We start from the raw sequence: 14,513 nt of genomic DNA, 5'->3' as shown, positions 1-14,513 counted from the left end.
TGCCATAACATGAAGTAGGGCTGCATCTGATTAGAGTTATAGTTGAACTCATCATTAAGTCCCCACATGGCCCTGGAAATGTGTAGATCAAATGTGCAGGTAAAACTGCCTTCTCCTGAATCATACTTGAGATCTTCCATATTCCAAGCATGTGTTTTACTGTTCAGCTTATGGCCCCTTCCCAAATGCTTATACAAAGGCAATAAAAAAGAGCAACACATAAATTAAATTAAATGATGACAGACTATTCTGATCATGTATGTAGAGGTTTGTGAAACAGTTTTGTATTTGTAATGAATGTATAGTAGAAGGATAAGATTTTAACAATTTAAGTTAATGAAAATTGGCCAGGTGACAGTTGTGAAGACAGTGAATAAGTCTTCTAATTTCTTAGTAAAGTTTCTCAGTGTACTTTGTTTTTGGTGTCTACTTTTACTACAAACAAAACACATTTAAACACATCTTAAGCATGATTAAAAATATAATGTGGTTCCAACTAAAGTATCCATATTCTTGAAGCCTTTCCATAAATGTGAGAATGAATTTCCTTTGTGCCATCAAACCAGGCAAAAGGGGGAATGGGATTATATACCATGATGATGATGATGATGATGGTGATGATTTCCTGCCTTTATTTTGTACAATCAAGGTGGTGTACATAATGCTCCTGCCTTCTGTTGACCCCACAACAACCACTGTGAGGTGGTTTGGCTGAGAGAGGGTAACTGGCCCAAAGTCACCTACAGTACTTGCCTTCCATGCTTAAGGGAAGGCTAGAACTCACAGCCTCCTAGTTTCTATCCAGGATTTTAACTACTACACAAAACTGGCTCTCTGTTTGCAACTAAGCAGTAGGCCATTCAATACATAATATCTGGAATTCAACATTTATTCATATTTATTAAAATGTTTCTAGACCTCTTTTAAGAACAGAATCCTACCAAATAGTTTACATGTCATAAAAGAAAGAATAAGTTAATAAAATTAATATGCAAACCAACACATGTACAGACTAAAACACCATGATGCCTATGAATACCAGGACTGACAGCATCAAAAGTAGATAAAGGGTCCAGAAGAGGAGTTACATTCATTCTGTCCATTCCTCAGTGTAAGTCATTTTTCAGGGCAATCAAGATAGTTTGTATTCTGTGCATCTGACTGGAATGGAACTGAATAATCATATCACCCAACATTGCTTAGAGTTAAAAGGTCACAAATAATATTCAAAGCAGTTTGCATGAAATGGACTGAACAGTATAAAAACAAAAATAAAAATCAGCGAGGGCAATAAATACTTCAAGATGTGTAACAGAGCAAAATAATTCAAACCATCAATTAGCATTCAACACAGCCGCTAAAAATAATGAAATTCCTGTGTATGAAGAATCGGTGGATGCTTTATTTGCAGGGAAGGGTCATGTTATCAGTGATCCTTTCCCTAATGGCCAACCGCCTTATCTTTGCTAGTTGGGTCAATCAGCAGTTGCCTGGATCTCATGTTAAACTAACTTCTATGCACTAAGATTGTTTATGTCAGTATCTATAGCTCACTGAAGTGACTTAAAAGACTCCTTCAGGTTGGATGCCATACAGAAAGGTCTAAGGAGTTCACATGCTTGTTATTTAGAAAGTTAGCATTCTTTATTGAATGTGATCATTCTAATATAAAATGTATTTGGAATTCTCCTTCTAGTGTTTGAAGATCCAGAGTACATAGGAAACCGTTACAACTGGATGGCAGAGAATGTGAACAAAGGCTACTGGGATGAAAATTTGTAGGTATCTGATGAAAACCCAGATGTGCACACCTACTGTAGGAGAGATGTTTAATGACTGTTTTATCAATGTTAAGTTCTTGATATTTAGGTATAGATTTATTTTCAAAATGAAAAATCATCAGTAGAAAATCTAAATGTATGCCTTTAAATATCAATTTCAACATCAAACCATACTGAATCTTATACTACTGTATAACAAGGTTAAGTAAAATGTATACAGGATCAAAATATTATCTTTCACAGGACCTGCCTTTTTCATGGCAATTATGATTTTATAATTACTGCAAAGAGTGGCATTTACTGGAGTTACATACAAAAACTTCAGAAAATATTATTAAAAATAAGAATAATTTTATTCAGAACATTCATTTGTGAAACATACAATCAGTTTATGAACTGATTATGATTTCTCCTTTGGCTCGGAATATAAAAGCCAGTCCAGGCTCCTAATTAGAGTTCAGAAGTGGTGATTGAAGTTTGATATTAACATCTTAAAGTGCAACTGGAAATCACTGCAGATCTTTCAAAACAGGCATAGCGTGATCCCTGCACCCTGCACCTATTAGCAACCTAGCGGAACCTTTTCAAAGGTGAGTGTACAGACACTGTGTTGCAACTTTGTTCCCCTTCATAAAGCCTTCTCTCTACATACACATAGACCCAACATTCCTTCACTGGGGTTTTGTGCATATTTATAGAGGAGAAGGTGTTTCCAGTGTCTCCCAGTGAAGAAGGAAAATGCTGCCTATCTGTAAAATGTGGTCCCTGCAGGCTACCTGGGATCAGGGGAAGGTGGAATGAGGCACAGGACTCATAGTTTATTTGGGGATTCAGTGAGAAGGAGACAGTGCAAGGAGCAGACATATACAGCAGACCTCACATTTTATATGTGCCTGGAATCATAGCACTGCTGACCATTGAAGCTGAATAATTTTTGTAAATTATCCCTACGGCATAGTTAATTTATTTTAGAGCATACTAAAAAGATTGCAACTAGTTGTTTCACATGCACGTGGCTACTTCACCTGACAATTTTGCCACAAACTGACAGACACTGTAAAAAAATCTAATTTGGGTTCAAATTAAATAAAAGCAAATGGGCTAAATTTGTTCATTTTTCTCTTGAACAGAATCTCTTACTCTATAGGGTTAATTTTCCTTGGATACAACTTCCTTGTTTTATTTCTCTTAACAGAAGTTCTTTGTTTCACGTATTTGATAATTGCTTCATTATGTTGTGCCACACAATATGTGTGTGCCAAGAAAGCATTTCAAAAACTAGAAGTATCCTTTCTGAACTCTTTCTCCATTTTTAATTTTTAAAGAATTAACAAAGAACAAAAATAGGTTAGAGTTGTTTGAGAAAGCAGCCTTTTCTTTGAAATAATGCAAGTTTTCATACTAATTGCATTGGAGCATGAGAAGAAATGGCTATGATTTTTTTTTTTGACAGTTATAGGTCCACCTTTTACTGCCATCTTGTGGTTAAAAACAGACTCTTGTAAAATCCATCCCTTCCTTCCTTCCTTCCTTCCTTCCTTCCTTCCTTCCTTCCTTCCTTCCTTCCTTCCTTCCTTCCTTCCTTCCTTCCTTCCTTCCTTCCTTCGCTCAAGGGGCAAAGAAGAGATTTCCCAATGACTGTGATCAGGACATGCCTGCAACTTAACAGGTTGTAGTTTTACATGTATGGACCCATCACAAAACAACAGCAAATGTTTGGCCAAGTAAAGGCACAATACACTTCAAGGAGCAGTGCTTGTCTGAACCTTTACAATGAAAAGCTGTAACTCAGCCCAAGCTTGCAAACAAGCTATCCTTATTATGAAATATACACTACAATGAATGGAAGTTAAGATCCATAATAAAGGGAATATATATATATATATATTTTACATCCTATAAAAAGTTATAACTTGCTTATAATCTATAAAACAGTCCCAAGACGGGGGTACAGTCCATTTACAGTAAGAGTATTTTACCATTCAAAGCACTTCTAAAAATTCTGATATCTTAATAACGATAGAGTAGCGTTAAAACTCTGTATCATAGGAAGAAACAATTGGAACATCATTAGCAGAATAGAATAAATTTAGTTACAGGTCTTTGTGGATTTGGCTTTTTGAGAGAGTTACACGCACTTTGATGATAGAATTTGTTAAGATGCCGATGGCTGCAAGCACAAATTTGGTCCAACATTGGAAAAGAGACACTTTGCCAACAATATCAGACTGGGAACCAAACTTGGGGAATACATACAAATGGCAAAATTAAGAAGTTTGACTAAATGTAAACAAGACTGGCTTCTTTATATATCATATGTCACCCACCAAGGCAAACTCAGACACTTAGAGTTTTTAAGTGGGAAATAATTGACACAAAAACAGTAATTAGAAGCAATTTCAATGTTTATAAATATTTTGATGTAATCACCAGTTGGGTACAATGGAATTTAGAACTTAATATTGTTTTTACTTATTTTTCTCCTTTTTGTTTATTTTAATTTTATTTTTTCCTTTTTCCTTCCCTTTACATGATTATGTGCATTTATTTGGGGAACAATGGCAAATAGCAGTGATATCAATATCAATATAAAGAGTTTTATAGAGATTTTTAGTTATTTCTTAAGATGATATAATAAATCTAGTTCTATACATTTCATTAATTAATTAAAAATTAAACAAGATGATATAATTAATTTTGAATATTAACACTGTAAATCCTTTGTATACTTACTGACATTTTAGTCTTCATCCACTATGTCCTTTTCCACTTTCTTTTTTCTTTTATGTGGTTATTTATTCTTTAAACGTTTTTGTTTAATTAAAAAAAAAAATTATCATATACACACACACACACACATTTGGCTGTTACTGTCAAGCAAATATCTTGGCTTAAGAGGCAGAAATGCTAATATACATATTTGTCCAAATACAGCTATATGTACAGTATATGTTGGTGCTTAATTTGAATCTGTCTTATGCTTCCCTCTGCATGTGTTGCCATTTGCAGTTTTGCCTCTACCACGTAAACTTGCATAAGGAGAAAAGTACCGCCTGACAATCATAACTTCGGCTACACGCTAAATATAATTTCATCACAATGTTTGAAGCTAAATTCATCAAACATTTAAAAATAGATTGCAAGGCTCTTTCCTTTTACGCAGCATTTGTTCCTACAAATTGTGGCAGGAACAGTCGACCATTTATTCTGTGATGTGGGCACCACTTTAAACTTCCCCTGTAGCAGCTTAAACTTTGTAAGTAACCAATAGTCTGGGGGCTGTAACCATACTGAGGTAAGAATTTCCATGGTAGACTACCCATTACCAAAGGAGCAGGGGCAGATGGGAAAACTCTAGCACAGCGTTTCTCAACCTCGGCGAGTTTAAGATGGGTGGACTTCAGCTCCCAGAATTCCTCAGCCAGCAAAGCCAAGCCAGGTTGAGAAACACTGTTCTAGCATGAGGAGCTGGGGCTTGCCTTTCAGTGCTATTACAGGGCTTAAACAGTTTTGGGTCACTCCAGTCCTAGGCCAATGCCTTAACCACTACCCCACACTGTCTTGCTCTCTCTCTCACTCTGACTCTCGTTGTCTTTGTCTCCAACGTCAGTAAATGCAGGGATGTATCAAAATTGCTTGCAATTACAGTGAATTAATGTTGAGTTCATCTCACCTCAGTGTGGGGACAGTGCCTTCTGTTTTTTACACGGCTCTTTGGAACTGCCTGAAAAGCTTCAAAAAGCTTTTAAGCAATCACCAGCTATTAATATTCTCATAAAAATCTACAGGTTTGTTGGCAGTGTCTCTGTCTTTTCCTGGACTCAGTAAGCTTAATTATGCACCCAAATGGTACACAGTTATTTTTTCAGAGTCAGTTACCAACTGATCCTAAACATTTGTTCTTTCTGCGGCCTCTCCTATGACATCTGGGTCATATCACTTGAATACCAGCATGAATAATATCTTCTGACATTTTGCAGGTGTATCCAACCACGATTTTTTTTGGCAGGTTTAACAGATCCTACCTTAGGCCACTAAATTTTCCATAAGGAGGCATTCATATAAACCTGTTCCTAGGTCCTGCCCTTATTGAGAGCACGACCAAAAAATTCTAGGATGCAGCTATATAGTGGGAGAAGATCTGTGTTTCATAGATTCCCATTCAGGGCTATGGGATAAATAAAATCACTTGCTTTTAGAGACACTAACTCTGGTGTTCCTGCCTTTATGTGTGGATCATGTGTGGAGAGGTCATGCTATACGTGTCTCTACAGATTATAAAGACTTACTGAAAACATTTCTATTGCATTATATAGGCTTCAGTGATATCTGGGGGGCATCAAAAAAATCAAGGTAGCGCACATAATATAAGCGCGGCTTTGATCGCACAGTTATGGCTATCATCGTGACTTTTTTGACACTGTCCTCCATGCAGACACTCCTAATAGGTTTCCTGCATCTTTCCCATCTGTTAATGGTAACTTAGTTACCATTTTCCATTTTAAAAAGTTTATATAGCTGTAAAAACTGTTTTCAAACTTAATACTCGAAATAAGCAAGTAAGAGTAGTCCTCGTTTAACAGTGGTAATTGGAACTCCATTGCTAAGCGACATGGTAGTAAAGCTCAATGTCACACGACCACACTGACTTACAATGGCAGTTCCAGCAGTTCCACTTGCTGTCATTAAGCGAATCCCATGCGGTTGTTAGGTGGGATGTCATGTGATCACCATTTGCAACCTCCTGCTGGCTTCCTCATTACCTTTGCTTGTCAGAAGCTGGCAGTGAAGGTCACAAATGGCGATCACATGACCAGGGGACACTGCAACCATTGTAATTATGAGCTGGTTGCCAAGTGCCCGAATCACGTGACCACAGGGATCCTGCAATGGCCGCAACTTTGAGGACCAGTCACAACTCTCTTCATTCAGTCCCAGCGTTAACTTCCAATGATTGCTGATCCAGTGGTTGTTAAACAAGGATTATCTATATACTGAAATTTCAAGAAAAGCTATTTGCCTCACTTTGGTTTCTTTTTCCCAATTTCTTAATAAATAGGACCCTATTGTTTTGGCTGTAAAGAAGTGGCTTTTTACTTCAGTAAAGTTAACTTATTCATTTCTACCAGAAAACATACAGTACAGTGATACCTCGGGTCACGAACGCTTCTGTTCACGACCAATTCGGGTCACGAACAGCACCGTTCGCAAAATTTTGCTTCCGTCCGCGAACTCCGCATCGGGTGCCGAACAGGATCCACGCCCATTTTCCCTGCCGTGACACGTGGTCATGGCTTCCTGTAGGGAGGGGGACTCTCCCTCCAAGCAATAACCGCCTCCCCACCCGCCTTCCTGTCCTTCACGCCAGAAGTCGCCTCGAGCAAGGTTAGCGTTGTCTCTCTTCGTACTGCACTGTACTGTATTCTGTTTCATATTTTTGTGGTTTAAAAAAAAAAATACATATGGTTCAGAACGGATTAACCGTATTTACATTGAACCTTATGGGAAAATTTGATTCGGGTTGCAACCAATTCGGGTTGCAACCAGAGTTGCGGAACGAATTAAGTTCATGACCCGAGGTACCACTGTACTTTTAAATTATTCTTATGAATATGGTGGTTTTAACCTACCAGATTTTCAATTATATAATTGGCTTTTTTATTTTAACAACTGTATTCTTTTGGAATGAGAATATTTTCCTTTTTGGGCCTACTTGGGATTATTATGATAATTATTATTATTAATATTTTTATTGATTTAGAGGCTGCCTGACCACCAAACACTGGGTGATTTACATCTCAAAAGTAGGAAACAATAACACACAAAAAAAGAAAGACACGAGACATTGCATTTTGTATATGATTTATCCACAACATTCACTTGGTAATATATTAACTGAAGAGTACGGCCCAGATGGTTTAGCAGTCTCTGAGGTATCTGCAATTAAGGATCCTTAAAAGACGCAACATTTTAACAGAAACCTATAATGCAATGTTATAAGGAATTATAAGGTAAAATTAAAGTTACTATAAGTTACATATCTGAATTGTGCAATGAAGAATTGGAATATCCAGTTTTGGAGAATAATGGATACAGTGTCAACAAACATAAAATATACTTCTTATGATTTAAAAATGAAATTAATTCATAAGATACTATTACTTCATTTTTATTGGAACCCTCAAAGAATATTAAAAAGGGATGGATATTACATTTCTTGTGCTGTCATTGTACAAAAATTGTTTTTTAATTCATATCATCTGATCTCGTCCAGCTACAGCCTTCATTTGCTTTCAAATCACTACCTATGTTAATACAAATATTATTGTTAAGAATCTTGATGTGATGTTGAACTATATTCCTAAAACATGTTATTTGGCATCTCATGAAGAGCTTTGGCTCTATCAAGCCCTGGGCACAGCAAAGGGGATAATTTTACACAAGAAACTTACCCTCCTGATTTTACGGAATGGATCAAGGGCATGAATCTGTTATCTGTTCTGAAAAGTCTCTGTACTCCAAGAATGAGAAGATGAATTTCTTCTTTCTATATGCTCTTAATGATAAGCTTAAGGGTTGAATTAATTTTAATTTGCTATCTGTAATTACAATATGGATCTTTTCTCTCTCTTTTTTTCTGTCGATTAGTTTAATTTGAGGTTTTTGTCATATTTATTCTAATCATTATAATATATGTAGGTTTTCTTTCTTCATAGTATAATTACTATCTTTTTTCTGTTGGTATTGCCATTTTTTGTATTTTACCATTAACAAATAAAAGTACTTTGAAATTATGTACATAGTATGGCAGTAGCAAATTACGTTGAGGAAGGGGCCTATGAAGAAAGATAACTGAACTGAAATTAGAGTTTCTGATTCGGTGAAAAGTAAGAGAGAATGGGGAGGGAGATGTTATTAATAGAGTGCCCAGCGAAGATATGATGCATTTTTTAGGAAGCCATTTCTTCCCAGCCCCATAATCCTTTATACACTTGTTAAATTGTGATTATTCCTTTGGGAACTGCTTCTTTGCTTGAAGCTCAAAGCAGTATATGTTATGTTCCCCTTCCAGTATGATCCCCCAACACAACTGCATGGGGTTGAGTGGTCCAAAGTCATGCTGTATCTTGAGGTTTGTCTTGAACCAGATCTTCTTAATTTTCATCCAACACCTTAACTATTACCCCACTTTAGTCTTTGGGAACTCAAGGGATGTGTAAGACAACTGGGTTCCTTCCTAGGGTTTCTTTCTGATTGTTCTTTGCCAGAAATAAACTTTGGCAACAAATTGGGAATTGTATTAATCCAGACAGATTTTTCTTTCTATAAACATTGTCCCAAATTACAAAAATGTTGTCGCTTAATTTCAATAAAATTATTAGAGACATACGACGCTATCTTTTTAGCATGATTTTACCCAAAGGCATTTTAAAGGTTTTAATGTGGTGGTGGTATCTGAGAATTTATAAAGATTAACCTTAAGTATAGAATCGTAACAGTGACTGGATTAAAATAGAATACAATTCAAAGTTATCCTTTCCTATTACTGCATTGTTGCAAGGTGTTAAAGCACACTCATGCAGATCCACAATGAACACCTCTAAGAATACGGGTCATTGAGATGGGTATTTCTTCTCTTGTTAAGTTTGTTTTTAAAAAACCCTGTTTTTAAAATTTTCTTAGATGGTGTGTGAAATACTAAATCTGTTGTGAAACACGTCTCGAGCTACTTTATTTTGCATTCTGAAATACTTTTTCCTTCAGGTGTGAAAGCTATTCATAAAGCTGTTTTTTTTCCCCTGAACATCTAGTAAATAAGCTTATCTTTCTGTTATGTTTGGAAGTTATATTCATTTTCTTGGTTTTTTTATTTCAGACATCAAATTTTTGTCTCTGATTGCATTGAAAAACAGAAGAAAAAGCTAATGTTAGAAAACTGGGTAAGCAATCCCATGCCAAGACCCACCCCAGGTAAGAAAGGAGAATTTAGGAACCTTGTAATGTTTAATAAGTGTGCCCTTGTTCCCTTTTTGTGGAATATAAACTCTTTATATCTTCCCTTAAGGCTGAACTTATTTTGTGAAAAGCTTGCCATTTTTCTGTACACACCAACTGTAGTATATTATGACTTTGAAAATGTACCTATTTATTCAAATAGTTACATTTGAACCTATGAAACTCCTGGGAAAATGTCATGTTCTCATTTCCTTTTTGGGGAAAAGCAGAAAGCCACCCACCATCCTGCCATTTTGTGTTTCTTTTTTTTTCTCCTTCACCTATTGAAAAAAAAAAGTGACTCTAAAAACAAAAACGGATAGAAATACAGTCTAAATGATGATATTATCTATCAGTAATCCATTTCAACCCAACTACCAAACTATAATATTTACAACATTTCCATCCCTCTTAACATTTTGTAAGTCCCTCAAGACCTGGCTATGTGATCAGGCCTGGGGTTCCCAGGGGACCGGGGAGATTTTACGATGGCTCCCTTATTAATTTTATCCCCTCCTGCTTTGTGTGTTTTTACTATTTTTTATATGTAGCTGTTTTTATGTATTTCTTTTTTTAATTGTTGTACACCACCCAGAGTTACCTTGTGTGAGATGGGTGGCTATATAAATATGATAAATAATAAATAAATAAATAAATAAATTTATTCAAACAATATATTACACTGTTCCCTTTGGGGATAAGCAATCCTTACGAAGAGCATAGAAAAAGAGTAAGATATAGTTAGCCAAAAAAATTAAAGGCATGATATAAGAAAGAGACATAGCTAAATCTATTTTAGACCACTATTCCACTCCACATCTTTTTGTTCTTGCAGATCCTACTTGCTTCCCCCACATTCATACACCGCTTCATATATTGCCTTCTGTTCAGCTCTCTCTTCTTGAAGATCTCATCAGTTCTATCCAACCACAAATTCTTAATCTTCCCCTTCCTCCTAAATAATTCACTCTTCCTCCATAAATTTATTTTGTGATTTGAACCTAATTCATTCTCTCTATATGACTGAACCTCCTCAACATACTTATTTTAATCTTATGTTTTTTAATAATACTATGTAAACACTACTGGGATCTTAGGCGTATGTTAACTCTGCAGTTCATGGTTTTACTTTGATCCTTTTTTAACTATAATAATAAATCAAGAAGAGCAAGAGTATCATGCTCTTTACTATATACTATACTATATACCTATACATATTTATTTAGGTGCAATTTAACACTGCATGTTTCATCCAGTGAGTTCAAGGCAACTAACTGCATCAAGTTAAAACAATTCCATGATAATTGAAATGCATAGTTTTGCAATGATAGATATTAAAGCAGCAATATAATGAAGATAAAATGGCAAACAATGATGATAACTTACCTGTGGAAGGCAAATTCATTTGAGAAAGAAAGTCACCATTTATCGATGGCTGGTGTGGGTCTTCCAGGCTGTGTGGCCGTGGTCTTGAAGTTTTGTTTCCTAACGTTTCGCCAGCACCTGTGACCGGTCACAGGTGCTGGCGAAACGTTAGGAAACAAAACTTCAAGACCACGGCCACACAGCCCGGAAGACCCACACCAGCCATCGTATGCCAGCCGTGAAAGCCTTCGACAATACATCACCATTTATCCTTTGACTGTTCCTCTTTGTAGGGTATCCCAGGTCTACAAAACAGCCTGTGGAAACACCCCGGCTCTGAATCCATGTAGCCGTATTTCTGGAATAGTGCAACCTCAGGAAAGATTTTAAGCAGGCAGATTCAGGGGAAAATGTCTTTCAGAAATCATGCTGTGAAATTATTACCCATTTTGAGCTGAGCAGGAAAAGAAATGGGAAGGCCTTTGGTCCATGTTGATAGCCATTTGCAACATGTTAGGCCAATTGTCATTTCCAGGGGCGTCGGTGGGGTGTGGAGGGGTGGGTCACAAAAGTCAACATGACAGCTGCAATCGAATGGCATAACTACCCTCTGACTTTTTCGACCCGTCCCCACCCACAGACGCCCCTGGTGGTTTCTGAGCACTCAACAAAGTATTGCAGAAATACAGCCAAGTTATCTCAGCCAAGTCTGCATCTGAATGTCAATACCAATGTTCATACATCGGTAATTTCTTTTGCTTATGATTCTTTCTATGGCCAAAACTAAACATGCAGGCAGCAGCAATAATTAACCTTCCTGAAGTCATTAGAACTCTCCCTGATGATTTTAGGGCTATCCTAAGAGCATAAAATAATATATCAAAATTACAGCTCATTTTTTACTGATGAACAAGAAAGGCAGTGAACATTGTGTTCTTTTTTATTCATAGAGAGAGCTGTGTGAAGAAATGTTCTTCACAGCCACGTATAGTACCATTCATGCTGTTATTTGTAATACCCTTTTCAGTGGGGGCCTGGAACAAGAACTCTGTGGCTTTATTGCTTGGAGAGCTCATACCCTGGTCAGAACAGTTTGAATCAGTTCGTGACAGTGATTAACATTTTTCAGTCTTCCTCTTAATACCTCTGGGGATGACTATATGTATTCCCAAGGCAATTCATTCTATTCTACAGAAATGCAAATAAAGGGCACTTTCTCTATTTTGTGTGTGTGTGTATGTGCCTTCAAGTCAGTGTTGACTCCTGGCGACTGCCTGGACAAGCCCCTGCAGTTTTCTTGGCACGTTTTCCAGAAGTGGTTTGCCATTGTCTCTTCCTAGGGCTGAGAGAAAGTGACTGGCCCAAGGTCACCCAGCTGCTTTGTGCCTAGGTGGGAGTAAAACTCATGGTCTCCCGGTTTCTAGCCCAGTGCCTTAACCACTACACCAAACTGGCTCTTCTTTCTCTACAAGTAGCTTAAATAATTGTTGTTACACTGCCTTCTGCCCTTGCATTAATGGCAAAGGTGAACCTCAGTGTTCCCTGTGATTACTTTTTAACACATAGAAGATATTGTTATAGGGCTGTTTTATACTTTCTGTAACATAAATATATCTGTTTTTCACTACTTCTCCTACATAGTAATTGACTTGCTTTCTTTATTTTATGCATTCTGAATTGTGCATTTATCCTAAAAGGATTTCAGGTTGGTGTATATAAAATACAATTTGTTAATTTTTTTTTTAAATGCAACACATGGAAGTGTTAAGCTTGCTTTCTTTGTAAGGAACATTCATATGTTTAAAGCAATATTTATACTTAACATTAAATACTAACTCAAATATATATTTTATTGAAAAAGTTAACTATTTTTTCATCAATAAAAATAAAACTACAAACAGATCTGTCAACTGAAATTATAATACCACATACAAAATAATCATATGCACATTAGTCCTCAAATCATGTCAATAATCATGAAATGCTTAAACGATATTTTAAAAAGGTGTACACACATTTTTTTGGTCTGGGGAATCTATTTTTTATTTGTTTATTCATAGCTCTGAAGTCTGCAAAGCATGTAGGACTGATCGCTAGAGGGGAAAATGGGCCCACAGTTTTAATCCCACTTTGGAGGAACTGTTGGGATTTGGGGTATAGTTTTATTTTATTTTATTAATACCAAATAGAGGCATTATGCCTACCAATGTATTTATTTGGCGAGTTATTTTGTTTAAAAAGCAACATATTCTGTCACCAAAACTTGCCATTTTGTTATCAGATTTCAGTGTGATGATGGGGTCTTGGGAACGTTTAGAAGTAGAGTTGGGGGACACACATGATCTCTGAACTATTGGTTATTCATCCCTGCTTTAGAATAATTGCACTTGGCTATGGATGTTAACATACAATCTTAGTTCTCTACAGGACAAATTTTGCACATGCTACAAAATGGCATCTCTCACACCCACATATGCATTTATAGTTACACAAATAATTTAATGTGTTGTGTGTCTTTTTTCTCACAAAGTTTCAGAATATGATTGTGTTGCTAGTATAGTTCATGTATTCACTTTTTTTTCCATTTTGTATTACTCCTACAACCTGGAAGCATCTGTATCTCAAAAAACTCCTGTGAGACTTAAGAAGAAAGACAAAAGCAAAGATGAAGATCAATGGGAAGAGGAAGTAGAAGGTCTTGTAATGTGGTCTACAAATCTTGATCAAGAAAAATTAGATTAAACTACAGGCATCACTTCTATTACTCTTTTACAAAGTACTTATTTGCTGATATTCAGACATTGGCTGGGAGAACCCTTATGCCATTTAGTTGGAATTTGACTGTAAGATGTTGCCATATTTGCATTAACTAGTGCCTTCGACTGTCTGAATTACAGCTCCCAGAATGTCCTGTTTATAAAAGGATCCAAATGCAAGCAAGCACTTGGACATTCATTCTAGTGTTAAACCTTATCAAACGGATAGCACTTCATTTTCACATTTTTGCACCAGTTGAATGTTGTTCACTTTAGGATAGATAATATGAAGTAACTGAAGGGCACATCATCTACCAACAAAGCAAATCAGAAGATACAACAGAGAAGCAGATAGCCAATGGAAGGAGAAGTTTTTTTTTTAAAGTCACAAAAGCTTCAAAAGAAAGATGGATTCTCAGGAGCGCTTCAAAGAGCATAACTCTCACATAGATGTTGTGGGAGGAATACCGGAAGTGCAAGGCACAAAAGAATGAGTAACTGAGAAATTAAGGTATGTTGGTTTCACGTGCCAAAGTCATGTCACATCACAACTTTTCCTTTTTAATTAATAAAATGCACTATCCCTGATGCAAATTGGCAATAATGTCATTTCTGC

The 14,513-nt window shown here is 36.4% G+C and overlaps 1 protein-coding gene across 1 annotated transcript in view; it reads left to right on the top strand.

Annotated features, from left to right (window-relative positions):
• Positions 1–13,883, top strand: part of UBE2U (ubiquitin conjugating enzyme E2 U) — a 31,239-nt gene extending 17,356 nt beyond the window's left edge. The window contains exons 8-10 of the mRNA XM_088154243.1: positions 1,697–1,778; positions 9,658–9,752; positions 13,753–13,883. Coding sequence (XP_088010369.1) covers positions 1,697–1,778; positions 9,658–9,752; positions 13,753–13,883 — 308 coding nt within the window. The remainder of the gene's footprint in view (positions 1–1,696; positions 1,779–9,657; positions 9,753–13,752) is intronic.
• The last annotated feature ends 630 nt before the right edge of the window (positions 13,884–14,513 follow it).

Source organism: Python bivittatus, unplaced genomic scaffold (genome assembly GCF_059951505.1).
Source record: "Python bivittatus isolate LINGU-HERP-01145 unplaced genomic scaffold, Pbiv_v1 ctg000700_np1212, whole genome shotgun sequence".
NCBI classification, from domain to species: Eukaryota; Metazoa; Chordata; class Lepidosauria; order Squamata; family Pythonidae; genus Python; species Python bivittatus.
Note: the sequence above shows the minus strand (reverse complement) of the source record. Positions and strands in the feature narration are given on the sequence as shown.